The 22,091-nt window shown below is 52.6% G+C and overlaps 1 protein-coding gene across 1 annotated transcript in view; it reads left to right on the forward strand.

Moving 5' to 3' along the window:
• Positions 1-22,091, forward strand: part of prkd3 (protein kinase D3) — a 595,703-nt gene that overhangs the window by 534,933 nt on the left and 38,679 nt on the right. The window contains exon 13 of the mRNA XM_072511897.1: positions 18,559-18,611. Within this exon, the coding sequence (XP_072367998.1) occupies positions 18,559-18,611 (53 nt within the window). The remainder of the gene's footprint in view (positions 1-18,558; positions 18,612-22,091) is intronic.

Raw genomic sequence — 22,091 nt, forward strand, 5'->3', positions numbered from 1 at the left:
CCTCAACCTCACGTATAACAAGGAGAAGTGTGTGTTCCGTACAAACCGCTTAGCCATCTTTGGCTACGTGGTCCAGAACGGAGTTCTGGGGCCCGATCCCGACTGCATGTGCCCCCTCATGGGGCTTCCCGTCCCCCAAGGCCCTCAAACGCTGCCTGGGGTTCTTCTCGTATTACGCTCAGTGGGTCCCAAACTATGCGGACAAGGCCCGCCCACTCATACAGTCCACTCATTTCCCCCTGACGGCAGAGGCCCTGATGCGACCATCAATTCACTCGAAGACACGTGGAGAAGTAAACCGTGGTTTTAATCAGCTTAGAACTGAGCCTGCCTGTGACCGGTACAACAGTGAAGGCGGCCCCGCATGTCAGCAGCTCTGATACTTCCTGTAAATGGGGTAGAGCCATGGGCGGAGCCCGTACATGCCCCAACATATCCCCTGTGGGTGAAGCCACACAATGGCCCATAGATAGAGCCCACAGGGTTAATCACATAACACAGTGCACTGGTGAATTATCAGTAATTATACATTCACCCCCTGATTAGAAAATGAAGTCCAGCGGGGGTGACGGGCTCATAGATTCAGTCGGTCCGGTGCCCGGATCGTACGTTGCGACTGCCGAAGCACTGGTGTTTCAGCCGCTTCGGGTGGCTGTGGAAGTGGGTCCGGAGCAGGCACAGGCGTGGACTCCGGGAGCGGCTCTTTCGGAGCTTCATTCCTGTGTCACCGGTGCGGCGGGTGGGAGGGAGTGCGGGGAACTATATAGGGGTGAACATGGGAGGTTGGACGGAACATAGTGTGGGGGATGCAGTAGTGGGAGTGGTGTTGGAGCCTGCGGGCGCCAGGTCCCGGAGGGAGACGGTATCTTGCCGGCCATCGGGGTGTTCGACGTACGCATAGTGTGGGTTGGAGGGCAGGAGCTGGACCCTCTCTTCCAGGGGGCCGGTCTTATGGCTCCGAACATGTTTTCGGAGGAGGACTGGACCCGGTGTCATCAGCCAGGGTGGAAGCGAGACCCCTGAGGTAGCTCCCCTAGGGAAATCAAACAAACGGTCATGAGGAGTCTGGTTTGTGGCCGTGCAAAGGAGGGACCTAATAGAGTGGACCTGGCACCAGCAGGTTCCGCCCCCACACCACCCCCGGCGCCACCCTCCCCTCCCCACCGCTCCCATCAACCCCCCTAGGACTGTCTGTCCTCCCCCTGCCCACCCCCGTTGATGAAGAGGATTTCGGCACGCTCCCGGAGTCAACTTCAACCATGACAGCACCAACATTGCCGGCTCCACTTCGTCGATCCCAGAGGACGATCAAGGCGCCGGACCGGCTGAACCTCTGTCCGGCCTACCGGATGACCAGAAACATTTTTTTCTCACTGTTCTGTAAATATTAAAGATTGTGAATTGTATATAGTTATCCACCACCCCCCGCCGGACTCCATTTTAACAGGGGGTGAATGTGGTACACCACTGTGTTCATATTAAGGATTGTAAAGTAGAACCTGCACTACAGGTTCACCTGGGCCCCTGCATGCTAGCTCCGCCCAGGAGCCGGGTTATAAATATGCGTGGCCTTCAGCTTGCAGCCATTTCATCAGCTGCTGTAGGAGGCCACACTTCAGATACTGATAAAGCCTCAGTTTGAATTCAATGTCGTCTCCAGCCAAATTGATCGTGCCTCAGGGTGTGTGTGTGGAGGTGTGAGGTGTGTGGTGGAGTGGGAGGGGTGTGTGTGTGTGGTGGGGTGGGAGGGGTGTGTGGAGGTGGGAGGGGTGTGTGTGGAGGTGGGAGGGGTGTGGGTGGAGGTGGGAGGGGTGTGGGTGGAGGTGGGATGGGTGTGGGTGGAGGTGGGAGGGGTGTGTGGAGGTGGGAGGGGTGTGTGGCGGTGGGAGGGGTGTGTGGCGGTGGGAGGGGTGTGTGTGGCGGTGGGAGGGGTGTGTGTGGCGGTGGGAGGGGTGTGTGTGGAGGTGGGAGGGGTGTGTGTGGAGGTGGGAGGGGTGTGTGTGGAGGTGGGAGGGGTGTGTGTGGAGGTGGGAGGGGTGTGTGGAGGTGGGAGGGGTGTGTGTGGAGGTGGGAGGGGTGTGGGAGGGGTGTGTGTGGAGGTGGGAGGGGTGTGTGTGGAGGTGGGAGGGGTGTGTGTGGGTGTGGAGGTGGGAGGGGTGTGCGTGTGTGTGGAGGTGGGAGGGGTGTGCGTGTGTGTGGAGATGGGAGGGGTGTGCGTGTGTGTGGAGATGGGAGGGGTGTGTGTGGAGGTGGGAGGGGTGTGTGTGGAGATGGGAGGGGTGTGTGTGGAGGTGGGAGAAGTGTGTGGAGGTGGGAGGGGTGTGTGGAGGTGGTGGGGGGGAGAGGTGGGAGGCGTGTGTGTGGAGGTGGGAGGCGTGTGTGTGGAGGTGGGAGGGGTGTGTGGAGGTGGGAGGGGTGTGGAGGTGGGAGGGGTGTGTGGAGGTGGGAGGGGTGTGTGGAGGTGGGTGGGGGGGTGGAGGTGGGAGGAGTGTGTGTGGAGGTGGGAGGAGTGTGTGTGGAGGTGGGAGGAGTGTGTGTGGAGGTGGGAGGAGTGTGTGTGGAGGTGGGAGGAGTGTGTGTGGAGGTGGGAGGAGTGTGTGGAGGTGGGAGGAGTGTGTGTGGAGGTGGGAGGAGTGTGTGTGGAGGTGGGAGGAATGTTTGTGGAGGTGGGAGGAATGTGTGTGGAGGTGGGAGGAATGTATGTGGAGTAGGGAGGAATGTATGTGGAGGTGGGAGGAATGTGTGTGGAGGTGGGAGAAATGTGTGTGGAGGTGGGAGAAATGTGTGTGGAGGTGGGAGGGGTGGAGGTGGGAGGGGTGTGGAGGTGGGAGGGGTGTGGAGGTGGGAGGGGGGTGTGTGTGTGTGGAGGTGGGAGGGGTGGAGGTGGAGGTGGGAGGGGTGTGTGTGGAGGTGGGAGCGGTGGAGGTGGGAGGGGTGTGGAGGGGGAGGGGTGTGTGTGGGGGGAGGGATATGTGGGTGTGTGGAGGTGGGAGGGGTGTGGAGGTGGGAGGGGTGTGGAGGTGGGAGGGGTGTGGAGGTGGGAGGCGTGTGTGTGGAGGTGGGAGGCGTGTGTGTGGAGGTGGGAGGCGTGTGTGTGGAGGTGGGAGGCGTGTGTGTGGAGGTGGGAGGCGTGTGTGTGGAGGTGGGAGGGTGTGTGTGTGGGGGGGAGGGGTGTGTGTGGAGGGGTGGGGGAGGGATATGTGGGTGTGTGGAGGTGGGGTGGGTGTGTGGAGGTGGGGTGGGTGTGTGGAGGTGGGAGGGGTGAGGAGGTGGGAGGGGTGTGGAAGTGGGAGGCGTGTGCGTGGAGGTGGGAGGCGTGGGTGTGGAGGTGGGAGGCGTGTGTGTGGAGGTGGGAGGCGTGTGTGTGGAGGTGGGAGGCGTGTGTGTGGAGGTGGGAGGCGTGTGTGTGGAGGTGGGAGGGGTGTGTGGAGGTGGGAGGGGTGTGGAGGTGGGAGGGGTGTGTGGAGGTGGGTAGGGGGGTGGAGGTGGGAGGAGTGTGTGTGGAGGTGGGAGGAGTGTGTGGAGGTGGGAGGAGTGTGTGTGGAGGTGGGAGGAGTGTGTGTGGAGGTGGGAGGAGTGTGTGTGGAGGTGGGAGGAGTGTGTGTGGAGGTGGGAGGAATGTATGTGGAGGTGGGAGGAATGTGTGTGGAGGTGGGAGGAATGTGTGTGGAGGTGGGAGGAATGTATGTGGAGGTGGGAGGAATGTATGTGGAGGTGGGAGGAATGTGTGTGGAGGTGGGAGAAATGTGTGTGGAGGTGGGAGAAATGTGTGTGGAGGTGGGAGGGGTGTGGAGGTGGGAGGGGTGTGGAGGTGGGAGGGGTGTGGAGGTGGGAGGGGTGTGTGTGTGTGTGGAGGTGGGAGGGGTGGAGGTGGAGGTGGTAGGGGTGTGTGTGGAGGTGGGAGGGGTGGAGGTGGGAGGGGTGTGGAGGGGGAGGGGTGTGTGTGGGGGGAGGGATATGTGGGTGTGTGGAGGTGGGAGGGGTGTGGAGGTGGGAGGGGTGTGGAGGTGGGAGGCGTGTGTGTGGAGGTGGGAGGCGTGTGTGTGGAGGTGGGAGGCGTGTGTGTGGAGGTGGGAGGCGTGTGTGTGGAGGTGGGAGGCGTGTGTGTGGAGGTGGGAGGCGTGTGTGGAGGTGGGAGGGGTGTGTGTGGAGGTGGGAGGGGTGTGGAGGGGGAGGGTGTGTGTGTGGGGGGGAGGGGTGTGTGTGGAGGGGTGGGGGAGGGATATGTGGGTGTGTGGAGGTGGGGTGGGTGTGTGGAGGTGGGGTGGGTGTGTGGAGGTGGGAGGGGTGAGGAGGTGGGAGGGGTGTGGAGGTGGGAGGGGTGTGTGGAGGTGGGAGGGGTGTGTGGAGGTGGGAGGGGTGTGTGGAGGTGGGAGGGGTGTGTGTGTGGAGGTGGGAGGGGTGTGTGTGTGGAGGTGGGAGGGGTGTGTGTGGAGGTGGGAGGGGTGTGTGTGGAGGTGGGAGGGGTGTGTGGAGGTGGGAGGGGTGTGTGTGGAGGTGGGAGGGGTGTGTGTGGAGGTGGGAGGGGTGTGTGTGGAGGTGGGAGGGGTGTGTGTGGAGGTGGGAGGGGTGTGTGTGGAGGTGGGAGGGGTGTGTGTGGAGGTTGGAGGCGTGTGCGTGGAGGTGGGAGGCGTGTGCGTGGAGGTGGGAGGCGTGTGCGTGGAGGTGGGAGGGGTGTGTGTGGAGGTGGGAGGGGTGTGTGTGGAGGTGGGAGGGGTGTGTGTGGAGGTGGGAGGGGTGTGCGTGGAGGTGGGAGGGGTGTGCGTGGAGGTGGGAGGGGTGTGCGTGGAGGTGGGAGGGGTGCGCGTGGAGGTGGGAGGGGTGCGCGTGGAGGTGGGAGGGGTGCGCGTGGAGGTGGGAGGGGTGCGCGTGGAGGTGGGAGGGGTGTGCGTGGAGGTGGGAGGGGTGCGTGTGGAGGTGGGAGGGGGGTGTGTGGAGGTGGGAGGGGGGGGTGTGGAGGTGGGAGGGGGGGTGTGGAGGTGGGAGGGGGGGTGTGGAGGTGGGAGGGGTGTGTGTGGAGGTGGGAGGGGTGTGTGTGGAGGTGGGAGGGGTGTGTGTGGAGGTGGGAGGGGTGTGTGTGGAGGTGGGAGGGGTGTGTGTGGAGGTGGGAGGGGTGTGTGGCGGTGGGAGGGGTGTGTGGAGGTGGGAGGGGTGTGTGTGGAGGTGGGAGGGGTGTGTGTGGAGGTGGGAGGGGTGTGTGTGGAGGTGGGAGGGGTGTGTGTGGAGGTGGGAGGGGTGTGTGTGGAGGTGGGAGGGGTGTGTGTGGAGGTGGGAGGGGTGTGTGTGGAGGTGGGAGGGGTGTGTGGAGGTGGTGGGGGGGGAGGTGGGAGGGATGAGTGGAGGTGGGAGGGGTGTGTGGAGGTGGGAGAAATGTGTGTGGAGGTGGGAGAAATGTGTGTGGAGGTGGGAGGGGTGAGTGGAGGTGGGAGGGGTGAGTGGAGGTGGGAGGGGTGTGGAGAGGTGGGAGGGGTGTGGAGAGGTGGGAGGGGTGTGGAGGTGGGAGGGGTGTGTGTGGAGGTGGGAGGGGGTTGTGTGTGGAGGTGGGAGGGGTGTGTGTGTGTGGAGGTGGGAGGGGTGGAGGAGGAGGTGGGAGGGGTGTGTGGAGGTGTGAGGGGTGTGTGTGGAGGTGGGAGGGGTGGAGGTGGGAGGGGTGGAGGTGGGAGGGGTGTGGAGGGAGAGGGGTGTGTGTATGGGGTGTGTGTGGAGGGGTGGGGGGGAGGGATATGTGGGTGTGTGGAGGTGGGAGGGGTGTGTGGAGGTGGGAGGCGTGTGTGTGGAGGTGGGAGGGGTGTGTGTGGAGGTGGGAGGGGTGTGTGTGTAGGTGGGAGGGGTGTGGAGGTGGGAGGGGTGTGGAGGTGGGAGGGGTGGAGGTGGGAGGGGTGTGGAGGGGGAAGGGTGTGTGTGGTGGGGGAGGGATATGTGGAGGTGGGGTGGGTGGGGGAGGGATATGTGGAGGTGGGGTGGGTGTGTGGAGGTGGGAGGGGTGTGGAGGTGGGAGGCATGTGTGTGGAGGTGGGAGGCGTGTGTGTGGAGGTGGGAGGCGTATGTGTGGAGGTGGGAGGCGTGTGTGTGGAGGTGGGAGGCGTGTGGAGGTGGGAGGGGTGTGGAGGTGGGAGGGGTGTGGAGGTGGGAGGGGTGTGTGGAGGTGGGAGGGGTGTGGAGGTGGGAGGGGTGTGTGTGTGTGGAGGTGGGAGGCGTGTGTGTGGAGGTGGGAGGCGTGTGTGTGGAGGTGGGAGGCGTGTGTGTGGAGGTGGGAGGCGTGTGTGTGGAGGTGGGAGGCGTGTGTGTGGAGGTGGGAGGCGTGTGTGTGGAGGTGGGAGGCGTGTGTGTGGAGGTGGGAGGGGTGTGTGGAGGTGGGAGGGGTGTGTGGAGGTGGGAGGGGTGTGTGTGGAGGTGGGAGGGGTGTGTGGAGGTGGGAGGGGTGTGTGTCTGTGTGTGGTGGGGGGAGGGGTGTGTGTCTGTGTGTGGAGGGGGAGGGGTGTGTGTCTGTGTGGAGGGGGAGGGGTGTGTGTGTGGTGGGGTGGGAGTGTATGTGGGTGTGTGTGGAGGTGGGAGGGGTGTGGAGGTGGGAGGGGTGTCTGTGTGGAAGGGTGGTTGGGGTATGTGGGTGTGTGTGGAGGTGGGAGGGGTGTCTGTGTCTGTGTGTGTGTGTGTGTGTGTGTGGAGGGGTGGGGTGGGAGTGTATGTGGGTGTGTGGAGATGGGAGGGGTGTGTGGAGGTGGGAGGTGTGTGTGTGTGGAGGGGTGGGTGGGGTATGTGGGTGTGTGGAGGTGGGAGGGGTGTCTGTGTGTGTGTGTGTGTGTGTGGAGGGGTGGGGTGGGAGTGTATGTGGGTGTGTGGAGATGGAGGGGTGTGTGGAGGTGGGTGGGGTGTGTGGAGGTGGGAGGGGTGTGTGTGTGGAGGGGTGGGTGGGGTATGTGGGTGTGTGTGGAGGTGGGAGGGGTGTCTGTGTGTGTGTGTGTGTGTGTGTGTGTGGAGGGGTGGGGTGGGAGTGTATGTGGGTGTGTGGAGGTGGGAGGGGTGTGTGGAGGTAGGAGGGGTGTGTGGAGGTAGGAGGGGTGTGTGTGTGTGTGTGGAGGTGGCTCCTGTAGCCACAGTATTTATATGGCTAATCCAGTTCAGTTTCTGGTCAATGCTAACTCCTAGAATGTTGGTAGTTCTATATTCTGTGACAGTCATGCCATTGAATGTCGAGGAGCAATGGTTGGATCTTCTCTTGTTGGGGATGGTCATTGCTGGCACTAGTCAGTCCAAGCCTGGAAATTGTCCAGGTCTTGCTGCATTTGGATATGGTCTGCTTCAGTATCTGAGGAGTCATGAATGGTGCTGAACATCCCCACTTCTGACCTTATGATGAAAGGGACATCATTGATTAAGCGGCTGAAGGTGGTTGGGCCCAGTTCATTCCCCTGAAGAACTCTTGCCGTGATGTCTTGGTGCTGTGATGACTGATCTCCAAGAAACATGACCGCTTTCCTTTGTGCTAGGTATTACTCAAACTGGCGGAGAGTTTTCCCCTAATTCCTATTGACTCCAATTTTGTTAGGGCTCCTTGATGCCACACTCCGTCAAATGCAACCTTGATATGAAGGACAGTCACTCTCACCACAATTTCTGTATTATTCACATGTGCAGCCTCAAAGTGGAATAATGATGGTAAATGTTGACAGTTTTGTTGTCATTATCACTCATAAATCTGAGCCATTGGGAACTTACATGAAAAATTACATTTATATTCTCTCCACGTTCAGTTCAGGCTCATCAGTGTTGATATTGGTGGTGTGTGACTCGTCACTGCTATAGGCTAAATGAAGTTAGATCTGGACGTTTTAATGACTGTAACTCTGCCAGGATGGACTCCGATTTGTGTCCTTGAGTTGAGAATGTCAGTACATTTTTTATTCCTTGGGATTTTTTTTATTCCTTCTTGGGATATGGACATCACTGGCAGAGGCATTATTTATTGCCCTTCTTAATCACAGCTGAGTGGATATAAGGCCATTTGTGAGGGCAGTTAAGAATCAACCAACTTGCTGTGGGTTTAAGTCACATATAGGGCAGACTGGGTAAGATGGCGGGGATCCTTTCCTGAAGGACCTAATTGATTTAACAACATTCTGGTAGCTTCTAATTGTCTTTAAATTCCACAGCTGCCATGGTGGGATTTGAACTCGTGTTGCTGGATCATTAGTCCAAACATCTGGATTACTAGTGTAGTAACATAACTATTATATTTCCATACCTTTGTGCGCTGCTTTGACGGGTACTTGAGATCCATTCAAGCATGAAAGGAAATGAAAATAATCAATCCAGACACCTGGCTGTCTGGAAACTGTCAATTGCAGGCTATCAAAAGCTTTTTTTCTTTTAAGTGAATAGAAGCCGGGTGGCACCGTGGCTAGCACTGTTGCCTTGCAGTGCCAGGGACCCGGGTTCAATTCTGGCCTTGGGTGACTGTCAGTGTTGAGTTTGCACATTCTCCCCGTGTCTGCGTGGATTTCCTCAGGATTTATTGTAACGTGTACCAAGGTAAAATAAAAAATATTGTTCTGCGTACAGTCCAGACAGAATGTTCCATACATGAAAAACATAGGACATGCATAAATACACAATGTTAATACATAGACACAGACAGCAGGTGAAGCATACGGAGTGTAGTCCTCCTCAGTAGAGAAGATGTGTGAAGAGATCAGTTCAGTCCCTAAGAGGGTCATTCAGGAGTCTGGTAACAGCGGGGAAGAAGCTGTTTTTGAAACTGTAAGTGTGTTCTCAGAGTTTTTGTACCTCCTGCCCGATGGAAGAGGTTGGAAGAGAGAATAACCTGGGTGGGAGGCGTCTTATGATGCCCACTTTCCCAATTCAGTGGGAGGTGAAGACAGAATCAATGAATGGGAGGTGGTTTTGCGTGATGGATTGGGCTGTCTTCATGACTCTGTGGTATCTTAAAGATGCACAGGTTATCTGGAATGACCATGTTAAAATTGACCAGTAGGTTCGGTGGGGTTTCAGGGATGCTGCAGGGAGTGGGTTGAGGTTAGGGTGCTCTTTCAGAGGATCAGTTCAGACTCGATGGGCCGAATGGCCTTCTTCTGCACTGTAGGGATCTATTCTATTCAGAGGCATATCAACTTTTAAAACTTCTAATTTTTCTGTAACCTCCGTGCAGAGTGATTTTGCTTTCATCCATCAGGAGAAGTGCCCAACACCCAGTGTTTCTGTATGGCAAAACAGATTGGATCAGTACTCGCCTTGTAAGAAATCGTAGATGAGAAGCTTTGCTCTGGTAATATTCAGTCTGCTGTGTCTAATGAAATAACATACCTCAATTAGAATTTTTCATGAAATTTACATATATAAAAAACAGCATGGGTGAACAATCTGACTGTGGTCCTCAAAGACTTAACTGGGAACTTCAGGGCTTTGTGACCAATGTGATATCACACACTTACCATGCACAAATCCGTTGCGGCTGCTTTGACGAGGTTCTAGGCTTGACACAACAGGACAATACAATGCCTGCCATTTGTTGCAATTAATTGAAAACAAGCGTCTGACTGTTTTAAAAACTGTTTTATTAAAATAGGATTTGGTTCAACTGGAAGGAGGGTGTTTTAACAAGTCACAATTTAAGATTTACAAAGATGCTGACATTTTATGTATTTAATTAAGTTTTGATGTCAAGCTTCTGGTAACCTCTATTGTCCAATTAATGTTGGTTTTCTTAGGAGAGCTTCACTTTTTTCACCCCTCCCCCATTTTTATTTTTATTTTTATTTTCCTGCTTTACATTCACACGCACCATTTCCCCACCCAAGAAAATGCACGTTTTATATCTTCCTTCCAGGGCAGTGTCAAAACCACGAAAGAACCAGCTATCAGGAAATAAGCAAGAGCAGCAAAATTTTACTTTTATTTGCATATTGCAGCAATGTTCAGCAGAAAATGGTAATCAGAATGCAGTCGAACCCCCAATCTACTTTAATGATGAATTCTTGCTAAAAATGAATTCTTCCCAAAAATGAAGTTAAGGACAAACAAATAATTACAGACTAATACATTTAATGCCAGCAGCAGAGAAATTGCTTGAATTCATTATAAAAGGCAGAGTACTTGGAAATGTATAAGTTAATTAGAGAGTCAACATAGGTTTGTGAAAATATTTTATGGCTATTTAATCTACAAACATTTTTTGGTCCCTGGGATGGGTGGATGATCATTGTCACATGTTTGAATTTTTAGAAGAATCTTGATGAGATTCTGTTCGAGACTTTGTTGTTTGAAATTACGGCATTTGAGACTTATCGTTGAGTGACTAAGGAAACAATTGGAAGTTTAAAGCCAGAGAGCTGAGATGAAAGGGACATTTTTGAGCAGTAATTGATGTTCCCCAGGAATTATGTTCCTAGATTTTCATTTGTCTGTGTACATACTATACATATATGTATATCTGGATTTAGGAATGGAGCAAAATGCCAAATCCTCCAGCCAGTGACAATTCAGCATGGTAGCATAGTGGTTAGCACCATGGCTTCACAGCGCCAGGGGTCCCAGGTTTTATTCCCGGCTTGTACTGTCTGTACGGAGTCTGTACGTTCTCCCCGTGTCTGCTTGGGTTTCCACAGGGTGCTTTGGTCCCGAAGATGTGCTATTAGGTAATTTGGACATTCTGAATTCTCTCTCTGTGTACCCGAACAGGCGCCGGAATGTGGCGACTAGGGGCTTTTCACAGTAACTTCATTGCAGTATTAATGTCAGCCTACTTGTGACAATAAAGATTATTATATTATAATAATTCTGCACACATGTGGTGCTGCTGACAAAAGATTTTCTCAATCCGATGCTACTGCACTATTCTTTGGTTGACACAGAAATGGCCAGTGTTTGTCTCCCATCCAACAAGCAGGGTAGAGTCGGGGGAAAGGAGAAAAAATGCCCCTATTTAAGGCAATAGCTGCCATACTGTGATAAGTATGTAAAGGCCAAGTCTTTTAATGAATCAGTGTGGGTGAGTGGATGACTGGGTGAGGTGGCAGGTAGGATAAGGTGAGTAGTTGTGTAGTCAGTGGAGTAGATGGGTGAAGGGGGTGTGAGGGTGTACAGTGCTGCTGGTGGAATTACCCAACAGATGGACCTTGAGCATAATTTACAAGCGACGTTGCACCCGACATGGTTACACGATGAGGCTGTTGAATCGTGCGAGAGACCTCTTGTGAGATTCGCAACGTTTGAGACGTCTAACGAGATTCAACCAAACCTCAGGAGACTTCACGATCTGAATCTCGCCCTCGCTGGAGAAGATCCAGATCAACATATTTAAATAAGCCGTATTTAACTATGTCTGCACCCGATTCTCTGGGGTCCCGGGAACTAATGGCCTCCCTAGCGAGGCCTTGACGAGGCGCCGTGTAGTACCGGTCCACATAATGTGGCCACTGCAGACCCTGGATGGTCGGGGATAGGGTAGGATGGCTTCCTGGCTGTTCCTCTGGCACGTGGGCACCTTCGCATTTCCACCATGGCACTGCCAGGCTGGCAGGGGAACTACCAGGGTGCTCGGGTGGCAGTGCAAGGTTCAGGGCCTAAGCGGGCCATGCCCATGAAAGGGGGGGATGAGGGAGTATGAAGGTGGGGGGGGAAGTATGAAATGGCCTCATAAAGATTGGGGGGTTAAGGGTGGGGACCTTGATGGAGTGGGGGGTGGGGGGTGGAGGCCTGAAAAGGGGGGCCTTCAGCAACCACATAGCGGGCGTCCTCACTTGACGGTGCGGTGTGGCATAATGCTGATGTGTTGGGAGGGTGACATTGCCCATGGACCCTCAAGCTCACTGAGTTTGGGGCATCCTTTCATAATAGTGGCCTGATCTCTGAGAAGTCGGTCTGGTCAGCAAGTTCAGCTCCCCAGTAATGCAAACATTTCTAAATGTGGGCTTGACCGGGGAGAAACTCCCCAAGGCCCCAAACAATAAGCGCGATTCTCCCAAAACATTTCTAAGTTAATCTGTGGGGGGTTTTTCAGGGAGTTTCCTGCTGACTCTGCCGGCGAGTTCCCCACTGCTATTCAAAGTCATTTTTGCAGGCCCTAGGGAGTTCTCACCGGCTTAGCCCACACTTAGAATTTTGTTTAGATCTGGGGAACTGAACTTGAATATCGGGCCGCCATTTTGAAAGGGTGCCCTGATTTCTAATCAAGCATGTGAGACCCCCACAAGCACCACCGATGGGCAATATCACCCCCCACACACATGGACTCTACCCCACATCCCCCAAGTGAGAACACCCTGTTATGGGGTCTCTGGGGGACCCTCGCTTCAGGCCCGCCCCAAGCCCCCTTACAGCACCCCCTCCCTTCCAGGACCCCCACCCATCACCCCTCCAAGCACCCAGAAGCCCCTACGTACCTACCCTGCACTCCCCCACCCTTCAAACCCCCTCCACCCCTCATTTCATGGGCATGGCTCGGCCCCTGACCCTTGGCAGTACTGCCTAGCACTCTGATACCCTTGCACTTCACCCTGATACCCGGGCAGTGCTCCTGCCAGCTTCTCAGTGCCATCTAAGCAACTTTGCAGTGCCATGGTGGCATTGCCAAAGTACCGGAATGGCAATGCTAAGGTGCATGTATTCCAGAGAGGAGGACCAGGGAGCCACCCTGCACTATTTCTGACCACCCAGGAGTCTCCGATGACCCGGGAGACATTTGTGTGGACCAGTGCTGAACGGTGCTGTGATAAAACCAGGGGAGTCCAACGAGCTTCTGAAAAGTCCTTTATTTCAGCAACAGCATCATACATACACAGGGCCCGGTTCCCTTTCACCGGGTCCTCATTCCTTTTTAGCTGGCTCTACAGCTGCCTGCCTTTTATGCTAGTGCTGGGTTAACTCAGTCCAATTGAACACGGGGCACAATCATCCCCAGGTGGATGAGTCCTGTGCAGGTTATTACCCCCCCCCCCCCCCCCCCCCCCCCAGCCCGAAACCCCTCACAAGGACAGCCATTTAGGAGGAGTGTATAGGAGAGGACCAAACGGGTGCAAACCCCACAGTGACCAGACAACAAACCTAAAAAAAATTGGTTCGGATAAGGCTCCACCGAACGGGGAAGCAGGATGGGCAGTCGTGTACTCCACCAAGCATTACGTCCGGCCCAACACCCTCACCAGTCACACGGGGCAAAGCTGTCAACAGCCGAACCCGGGGACGGCGCGCGCCACAGCATCGGACCCATCAACCCAAGGCCCAATCGGCGTGGCATGCCTTCCAGCCACAGAGGGAACATCAGACAATGTCCACCTCAATGTCCCTTTAATTTTTAATATTGGGCACTCTAAATTCTACCCAAAAAAAAAACACCTACCAAAATGCCCAGAGAGCTGTCGCCCCGACATTCTTACAGTACACAGGCAAATAAACACAACGCAAATCAATAAAAAAACAGCAGGGGTCCGTGCAAGCTTCCACAGGACCAGAAGTCACATATGGAATGTCCAGTCAACTCCAAACCAGAGTCTCCAGGCACAAAACCTGCAGTCGTACAATAACTGTCAGGTCGCAGGCAAAACATCACTGTTGCAAATCCCACAGTCCAAGCTGCCGCAGAACAGTCTTTCAAACACAACGCTGCACTCACGACCAGAATGACGTTCCAAAACGGCGGCGGCAACTTGAGAACGGACTCCCCGGTGGACCGCTCTGCCAGCATCAGGAAACAACAGCAGACAGAGATGGATGAAACGCTACGCGACCCACATCAGAATGATACCGCATCTGGTACTGCCGGACACATCAGACTCCAGATCACTCCCAGCGGACACACTTCACAAGCCGGCAGAAAAAAAAACTCAACCCGGCTCTCGCCTTCCATAACATTAGAGGCTCTTAAAAAAAAAAAAAACACAAAAACAAACTCGGTCCCGTCCACTCTTTTTAAAAAAAATTATTCCCAGGAGGTAGCTCAGCCGAACAAGCAGCACGCCGACAGCTCCAATTCATCATCGTCGCCAATGTGAAAAAGCCAGAGGAGTCCAACGAAAGTCCTTTATTTCAGCAACAGCATCATACATACACAGGGCCCGGTTCCCTTTCACCGGGTCCTCATTCCTTTTTAGCTGGCTCTACAGCTGCCTGCCTTTTATGCTAGTGCTGGGTTAACTCAGTCCAAATGAATACTGGGAACAATCATGCCCAGGTGGATGACTCCTGTGCAGGTTATTACAGGTGCCCAACTGCAGCCTCCCTGCGGAGGCAGGAGAATCGAGGGAGACCGCCCGGGTAGGTAGGTTGTAAGTAGGTTTCCGCAAGCGTCATTTGGTCCGAGTTATGACCCGGATTTATTGCAGGATTGGAAGAATCCCACGAGGCATGGAGGCTGTCGAGAGGCCTGCACAGGAAACTCTCCCGGGATTCTCTCAAGCGAAAGCACAACATGGTCGCGGGATTCATCCAAGTCCCGAAAGACGTCCGGGTCGTAACTCGGACCAAAGAGAATCGCACCCAATGACTCGGTGTGGTTGAATAGCGGTCTGGATTTCACCCCAAAAAACGGCGAGAAACAACCTGCCAAACTCACCCAAAGGGAACAAAGTCCCCCAACGAGGGCATTTAGCCGCGTGTTTCCCAGCACTTGCAGTGCCGAGAAACACGTGGCTATTCAATGCGACCTGCTTTGAATAAGGGGCCTAAACGGGAAACACGTGCGAGTTTCTCACCGGTTTAGCCCACACTTAGAATTTTGTTTAGCATTGGGGAGCTGAACGCCGAGATCGGGCCGCCATTTTGAAACTGTGCCCTGATCTGTGATTGACATTGTGGGTCCCCCGACAATAGAGAACTGACCATCGGATGTTTAAATTTCCTGGGCAATGCTTCCATTTCTCTGCATTTTGGGACTTATGCGGGGGAGGGTAAGTCCAGAATTTTCACTCATTGACAATGACAGAACTCTATGGGCGGTAATCTCCCGATGGCCCGACGCTGGCGTAAGAAAATGGTGCGAACCACTCCGGCATCGGGCCGACCTGAAGTTGCGGAATCCTCCGCACTTCTGGGAGCTAGGCCGGCGGTGGAGGGGTTGGCGCTGCGCCAACTGGCGCCGAAGGGCCGGCACGAGTTAGCACATGTGCCGAACCGCCGGCGTGGTTCCGCACATGCGCAGACCGGCCGGCGTATTCTTGCGCATGCGCAGTGGGGTGTCTTCTCCGCGCCGGCCATGGCGGAGCCCTACAGAAGCTGGCGCGGCAGGAAGGAGTGCCCCCACGGCACAGGCCCGCCCGCTGATTGCACCAGCCAGTCTACCAGCCAGGTCCCGCCGTGTGGGACCATGTCCATTTCAAGCAGGCGGGATTGGCCAGAAAACGACGGCCGCTCGGCCCATCGGTCCCGGGGGGGCCATTGCCAACGCCCCACCACCGGCATGGCTCCCGCCTGAAAACCGGCGCCGGAGAATACGGCAGCCGGTGTCGGACCGGCGAGGCGGAATTCACGCCGTCGCCCGGGGATTCTTCAACCCGACGGGGCGTCGGGGAATCCCACTTTATGTTTCCAAGTTGGGACGGTGTATTATTTGGAGAGGAACTTGGGAGGTGGTTGTTCCTTCTTAGATCTCCTGGCAATCTTATAAACTATGGGCGCGATTCAACTAAATAGGAACAAAGTCCCAAGTGAGCGTGTTTAGCTGCGAGTTTCCAGGCGCTCACAGCACCACTACACAACTAATTAAATACGGGGCCTCAGCGGGGATTTCCCCGTGTTCCCAGTGCCACTTGGGTACCTTGGCAGTGCCAAGCTAGCAGTGCATTGGTGGCACCAGCAATGCCAGGATACCACCCTGCCCAGGGGCATGGACCGGAGGGCCTCCGAACCCCTGGGAGGGCCCCCATGAGTTCTGATCTCTCTGGTCCCCTTTCGTAGGTTTTTAACAAAAAAAATTTTTTTTTAATCAAAAAAATATACTTTATTCATAAAATGTATCATAAACATTACAGAACATTTCGAATTGTCTTGACTGTACATTTCCATCAGAGTTACACATTCCCTCGACTTCCATTCAATTTTGATAATATTATACACATATCTCTCTTTACGTTACAATTCCTTCTTAAATATTTACATTGTCATGTTTCTTTTATACATTGGAGTGTTGGTGGCCCAGACCGAGGGGGGTTTACACTGTTAACCGCCCCTCTGTGTACATTTGCTGGAAAAACCTTACACAGTGGTCTTTCCCCATTGCGCCTTGGCGGCAGCTGCCCCAAGCTTGAGTGCGTCCCTTAGCACGTAGTCCTGGACCTTGGAATGTGCCAGTCTGCAACACTCGGCCGAGGACAATTCTTTGCACTGGAAGATCAGCAAGTTTCGGGCAGACCAAAGAGCATCTTTCACCGAGTTGATGTTTGTCTCGGTGTGTGTCCCTGGAGACACCAGTGCTACATCGAACTCGCCTGAGATCTTTGAGATGAAGGTAGGTCCCAACGCCTTGGGTACTTTGGGAATCTGCACATTAAAGTGAGACTAGCTATCTCACTCTAATATGCAGATTTGCAAATAAGTGACCCCGCCCACAATGGGCAGGATTTACAATCTAACGCGATCTCGCGAGGTGTTGTGAGCCGTGTAGATGCCTGGAGCGGGATCTCCCAGCTTCTATCGGCCACATTGCACTGAGCTGCTATTCGGGTGCAGCGTGGCCATTGGATCACACCCTAAACTTCTCTCCACACATTACAAGCTCATTGTTCACTTTCTCTCCTCTCCCACTCTTGTACCAATCTTCCAGCTCCCCCTTATTCATAATTATTTCTTTGTGCAGATGTAAATGTTGTAAAGCATACTGATAGTAGCCTATAAATGATTTTATAGCTGAAATATGGGGTCTAATTTGCAAATTTGCACGCTCAATAGTTCTTTGGTTGGAGAAGCTGTTTGAAAAGCTGGTGTCTTCTATTAGCAGAAACCTGGGAACAGATCTCCTGCCTGCTTTCAAGGAATAATTTGTGCTGAAAGAGGGATTTAAGGATTTGATTTGAGAAAAATACCACCTCCTGATTGTACAAATCACGCTACAGTTTGCAGATGATAGCAAGTAGTTTGCAGAGGATACCAAGTTAGGTGGGAGGGTGAATTGTGACGAGGATGCAGGAATCCTACAGCATGATCTGGACAGGTTGGGCGAGTGGGCAAACCAATGGCAGATGCAGTATAATTTGGTTAAGTGTGAGGTTATTCACTTTGGAAGCAAAAACAGGAAGGCAGATTACTACCTGAATGGTTGTAAATTGGGAGAGGGGAGTGTGCAGCGGGACCTGGGTGTCCTTGTGCACCATTCGCTGAAGGAAAGCATGCAGGTGCAGCAGGCGGTAAAGAAGGCTAATGGCATGTTGGCCTTCATTGCAAGAGGTTTTGAGAAGAGAAGCAGGGATGTGTTGCAGCAATTGTACAGGGCCTTGGTGAGGCCACACCTGGAGTATTGTGTGCAATTTTGGTCTCCTTCTCTGAGGAAGGATGTTCTTGCTCTCGAGGGAGTGCAGCAAAGGTTTACCAGACTGATTCCAGGGATGGCAGGACTGTCATATGAGGAGAGATTGACTAGGTTGGATTGTTCTTGCTGGAGTTCATAAAAATGAGGGGGGATCTCAAGAGAGACTTTTAACGGGACTAGACAGGGTAGATGCAGGAAAGATGTTACCAATGGTTGGTGTGTCCAGAACCAAGGGTCACAGTCTGAGGATTCCGGGTAAACCATTTCAGACAGATATAAGGAGACGTTTCTTCACACACAGAGCGGTGAGACTGTAGAATTCATTACCACAGGAAGTAGTTGATGTTAAAACTTTGAATCTATTCAAGAGGCGGCCAGATATAGCACTTGGGGAGAATGGAATCAAAGGCTATGGGGAGAAAGCAGGATTAGGCTATTACAGGCTAGGCGTTGGATGGGCTCGAAGGGCCAAAAGGCCTCCTCCTGCTCCCATCCTCCATGTATCTATGTACAAATCGCAATTTGTGCATGTTCGGACATAATTACTTCAAAGGCAGCCAATTGTGTTCTGAAATAGAGGAACAAGCGAGGAACCGGGTGTCATTAAAGCAGGTAGCATTTAAGAGTAAGCTAGCTAAACACGTAATAGAGGAATAGAATGGTGGGTGGATAGGGTTAAATGAAGTCAGGTGAGAGGAGACTTGGGTAAAGCATAAAAACTGGCGTAGACCAGTTGGGCTAAATGGCTTTCTTCTGTGCTGTACAATTTATGTAACCCTCTATAACAGTAGAACAGGGGCTGGTTTAGCACAGGGCTAAATAGCTGGCTTTTAAAGCAGACCAAGGCAGGCCAGCAGCACGGTTCAATTCCTGTACCAGCCTCCCCGAACAGGTGCCGGAATGTGGCGACTAGGGGCTTTTCACAGTAACTTCGTTTGAAGCCTACTTGTGACAATAAGCGATTTTTCATTTCATTCCATTTGCAACAGTATTTTGAGTAATCCTGATAGCGTAAAAGTAATTCTACTGTTGAATAATCTTAATGGAACTCTGCTCATTGCCTGCCTTTGCCATTCATTCCACAGAAGACCTGTCTCTCAGCATTTCAGTATCTAACTGCCAAGTCCAGGAGAATGTGGTAAGTCAGCCTTTATTCCTCCCTAGTGCTCCAGTAGTTTACAATTTAAACCAGGAAATTATAGGCTAGTTAATATAAACTAAATTGTTGATAAAATATTAGAATCTGTAAATACAGGACAAAATTACCAAGCACCTAAAGAATGAATCAACAAGGCCAGAGAGCATTGCTTTTCTAATGGTCTTGCAGAGTTTCTTTGAAGAAATTAGCAGGATGGCACAGTGGCGCAGTGGTTAGCACTGCTGCTTACGGCACTGAGGACCCGGGTTCGATACCAGCCCCGGGTCAATGCCTGTGTTATCTTTGCGCATTTTCCCCGTGTCTGCGTGGGTATCACCCCCACAACCCAAAGATGTGCAGGTTAGGTGGATTGGCCACGCTAAATTGCCCCTTCATTGAAAAAAATAATTGGGTACTCTAAAACTTTTTTTAAATTTGAAGAAATTAGCACAGGGTCTTGGGTAAAGGAAAGGCAGGGATTGAGGTTTGTATGGATTTTCCAAAAAAATTGACAAGATGATTGTTGGTGTAATTTCTATACTTTTAGGTATTATAATTTAGACTTCAGAAGTTAGGAAGAACAATATCATAATGCACTCAAACAAATGTGGGTATGACATGATGATTAAGATATAGATAAGTTAGTAGGTTATGTAGGTAAGTGGCTCCAAACCTGATGTATTACTACTGGGCGGCGAATGTGGAGAAGGTGCGGAGCTGGGTCAGAGGGGTTGATTCCCAGTGGGTCAGAATGGAGGAGAGTTTGTGCAGGGGGTCGGGATTGAAAGCATGAGCAACAGCGCCGCTCCCGATGGCCATGGGGAAATACTCAGGGAGTCTGGTAATAATAGCTTCATTGAGAATTTGGAGGCAGTTTTGCCAACACTTCGGGTTGGGGGCAGGGTCAAGGGAAAAGCCGATTCGGGGGAACCACAGATTTGAGCCAGGGAGGTGGGATGGAAATTTTCGGAAATGGGAGGATAAGGGGATTAAGACACTAAAAGATTTGTTTCTTAGAGGTCGGTTTGCAGGATTGAAGGAGCTGGAAGTGAAGTATGGCTGGGGCAGGGGGAAATGTTTAGATACATGCAGGTTCGAGATTTGGCCAGAAAGGAGATACAGAACTTCCCGGTGGAGCCGGCCTCCACATTGCTGGAGGAGGTGCTGACGACAGGGGGACTGGAGAAGGAGATAGTGTCTGCGGTTTATGGAGCTATTTTGGAAGAGTACAAGGCACCACTGGAAGGGATCAAAGCAAAGTGGGAGGAAGAGTTGGGAGAGGATATGGAGGAAGGGTTCTGGTGTGAGGTGCTCTGCAGAGTGAATGCCTCCACCTCGTGCGTGAGGTTGGGCCTGATACAGCTGAAGGTGGTATACAGAGCACACCTCACGAGGGCAAGGATGAGCCGATTCTTTGAAGGGGTAGAAGATGTGTGTGAACGTTGCGGGGGGGCCCCGCAAATCACGTTCATATGTTTTGGTCCTGTCCAAAGCTAGAGGATTACTGGAAAGAGGTTTTTAGGGTAATTTCTAAAGTGGTGCACGTGAAACTGGACCCGGGCCCCCGGGAGGCCATATTCGGACCAGCCAGGGTTGGAAACGGGTGCGGAGGTAGATGTTGTAGCCTTCGCCTCATTGATCCCTGAAGGCGGATCCTGATGGGTTGGAGAGCAACCTCTTCACCCAGTGCCCTGGGTGGCAGGGGGACCTGTTGAAATTCTTGACTCTTGAGAAGGTTAAGTTTGAACTGAGGGGAAGGATGGAGGGGTTCTACAATTCATGGGCGTTATTCATTATGCACTTTCAAGAACTGGATAACATTGAACATTAGTTGGGCGGGTGGGTGGGAGGGTTGGAGGTAAGGGGGCTGTGTGTGTTAATGGTGACTATGGGTGATCCCTAATTCCTTTTTGTCATTTGTTTGTGTGAATGTTTGGGGTTTGGTGGGAGGATGGGATTGTTGTTAATGATATGGGGATTGACATATTTGTTACTGATTATTGTTTATTGTTGGTGGGTGTAAATTTGGTAGAAAATGTGAAAAAGGAGGAGAATAAAAAATATTTATTTTTTTAAAATGTAGTTTAATGTGTGGGATGCCGAACCATCTTTAGCTACTTCATTAATGACCTTCCTAAGGTCAATCGTGGGGATGTTTGCTGAGCATTGCACAATATTCAGCATCATTTGAGACTCCTCAGATTTTGAAGCAGTTCATCCAATGCAGAAAGACTTGGAAAAAATGCAGGCTTGGGCTGACAAGTAACATGCATGCCACACAAGTGCCAAGTAATGACCATCTTCACCATGAGAGAACTTAGCCATCACCCCTTGACATCTATTGGCATTGCTGTTGCTGAACCCACCACACTCAACATCCTGGGGGTTATCATTGATCAGAAAAGTATCTGGTTCAGCATACAAATACTGTGACTACAAGAGCAGGTAAACAGCTTACAAATAATGTGATTACAAGAGCAGGTAAAAGGCTAGGAATCCTGCGGCAAGTAACTCACTTCATGACTCCCGATAGTATGTCCACCATCTGCAGGTCAGAAGTGCGATAAAATACTGTCAATTTGCCTGAATGAGTGCAGCTCCAACAACACTCAAGAAACTTGATACGATCCAAGACAAAGCAGCCCGGTTGATTGGCAACGCTTCCACAAACATTCATTCCCTCCACCACCGACGAGCAGCGGCAGCAATGCATACCATCTACAAGATGCACTGTGGGAACTCACCAAAGCTCCTCAGGCAGCAACTTCCAAATCCACGACCACTACCATGTAGAAGGACAAGGACAACAGGAACACCACCACCTGGAACCTGGAAGTTCCCCTCCAAGTTATTCACCATCCTGACTTGGAAAGATATCGTCATTCCTTCAGTGTCGCTGGGTCAAACTCCTGTGACTCCCTCCCTAACAGCACCGTGCGTGTACTGCAGCTGTTCTTGAAGGCAGCTCATCACCACATTCTCGAGGACAATTGGGATGGGCATTAAATGTCCAATTCTGCTAGAGCAGAAAGGGAATGTTGGTCAATCAGATGGAGAGATTTTTGCAGTCTTTAAAAGATATAATAATGAAGCAATACTTCCACTGGTCAGCAGGAGGATTTTTTTTTTTTAATAAACATTTTATTGAGGTATTTTTTGGTATTATAACAACAACACATTAAACAATGTACATGAAACTATAAACATAGTGCAAAAGCCATCTCCCTCCCTTACAGGTCCCACCTTTATTAACCCCCTACACTAAGCTTAACTAAACCCCCCCCCCCCCCCACCCCCCTTCTGCTGACGATTAATTTTCCGCGAAGAAGTCGACGAACGGTTGTCATCTCCGGGCGAACCCGAACAGCGACCTTCTCAAGGCAAACTTGATTTTCTCCAAACAGAGAAAGTTAGCCATGTCAGATAGCCAGTCTCTGACTTTGGAGGCTTTGAGTCCCTCCAAGCTAGTAGTATCCGTCT

Source organism: Scyliorhinus torazame, chromosome 1 (genome assembly GCF_047496885.1).
Source record: "Scyliorhinus torazame isolate Kashiwa2021f chromosome 1, sScyTor2.1, whole genome shotgun sequence".
Taxonomy (NCBI): domain Eukaryota; kingdom Metazoa; phylum Chordata; class Chondrichthyes; order Carcharhiniformes; family Scyliorhinidae; genus Scyliorhinus; species Scyliorhinus torazame.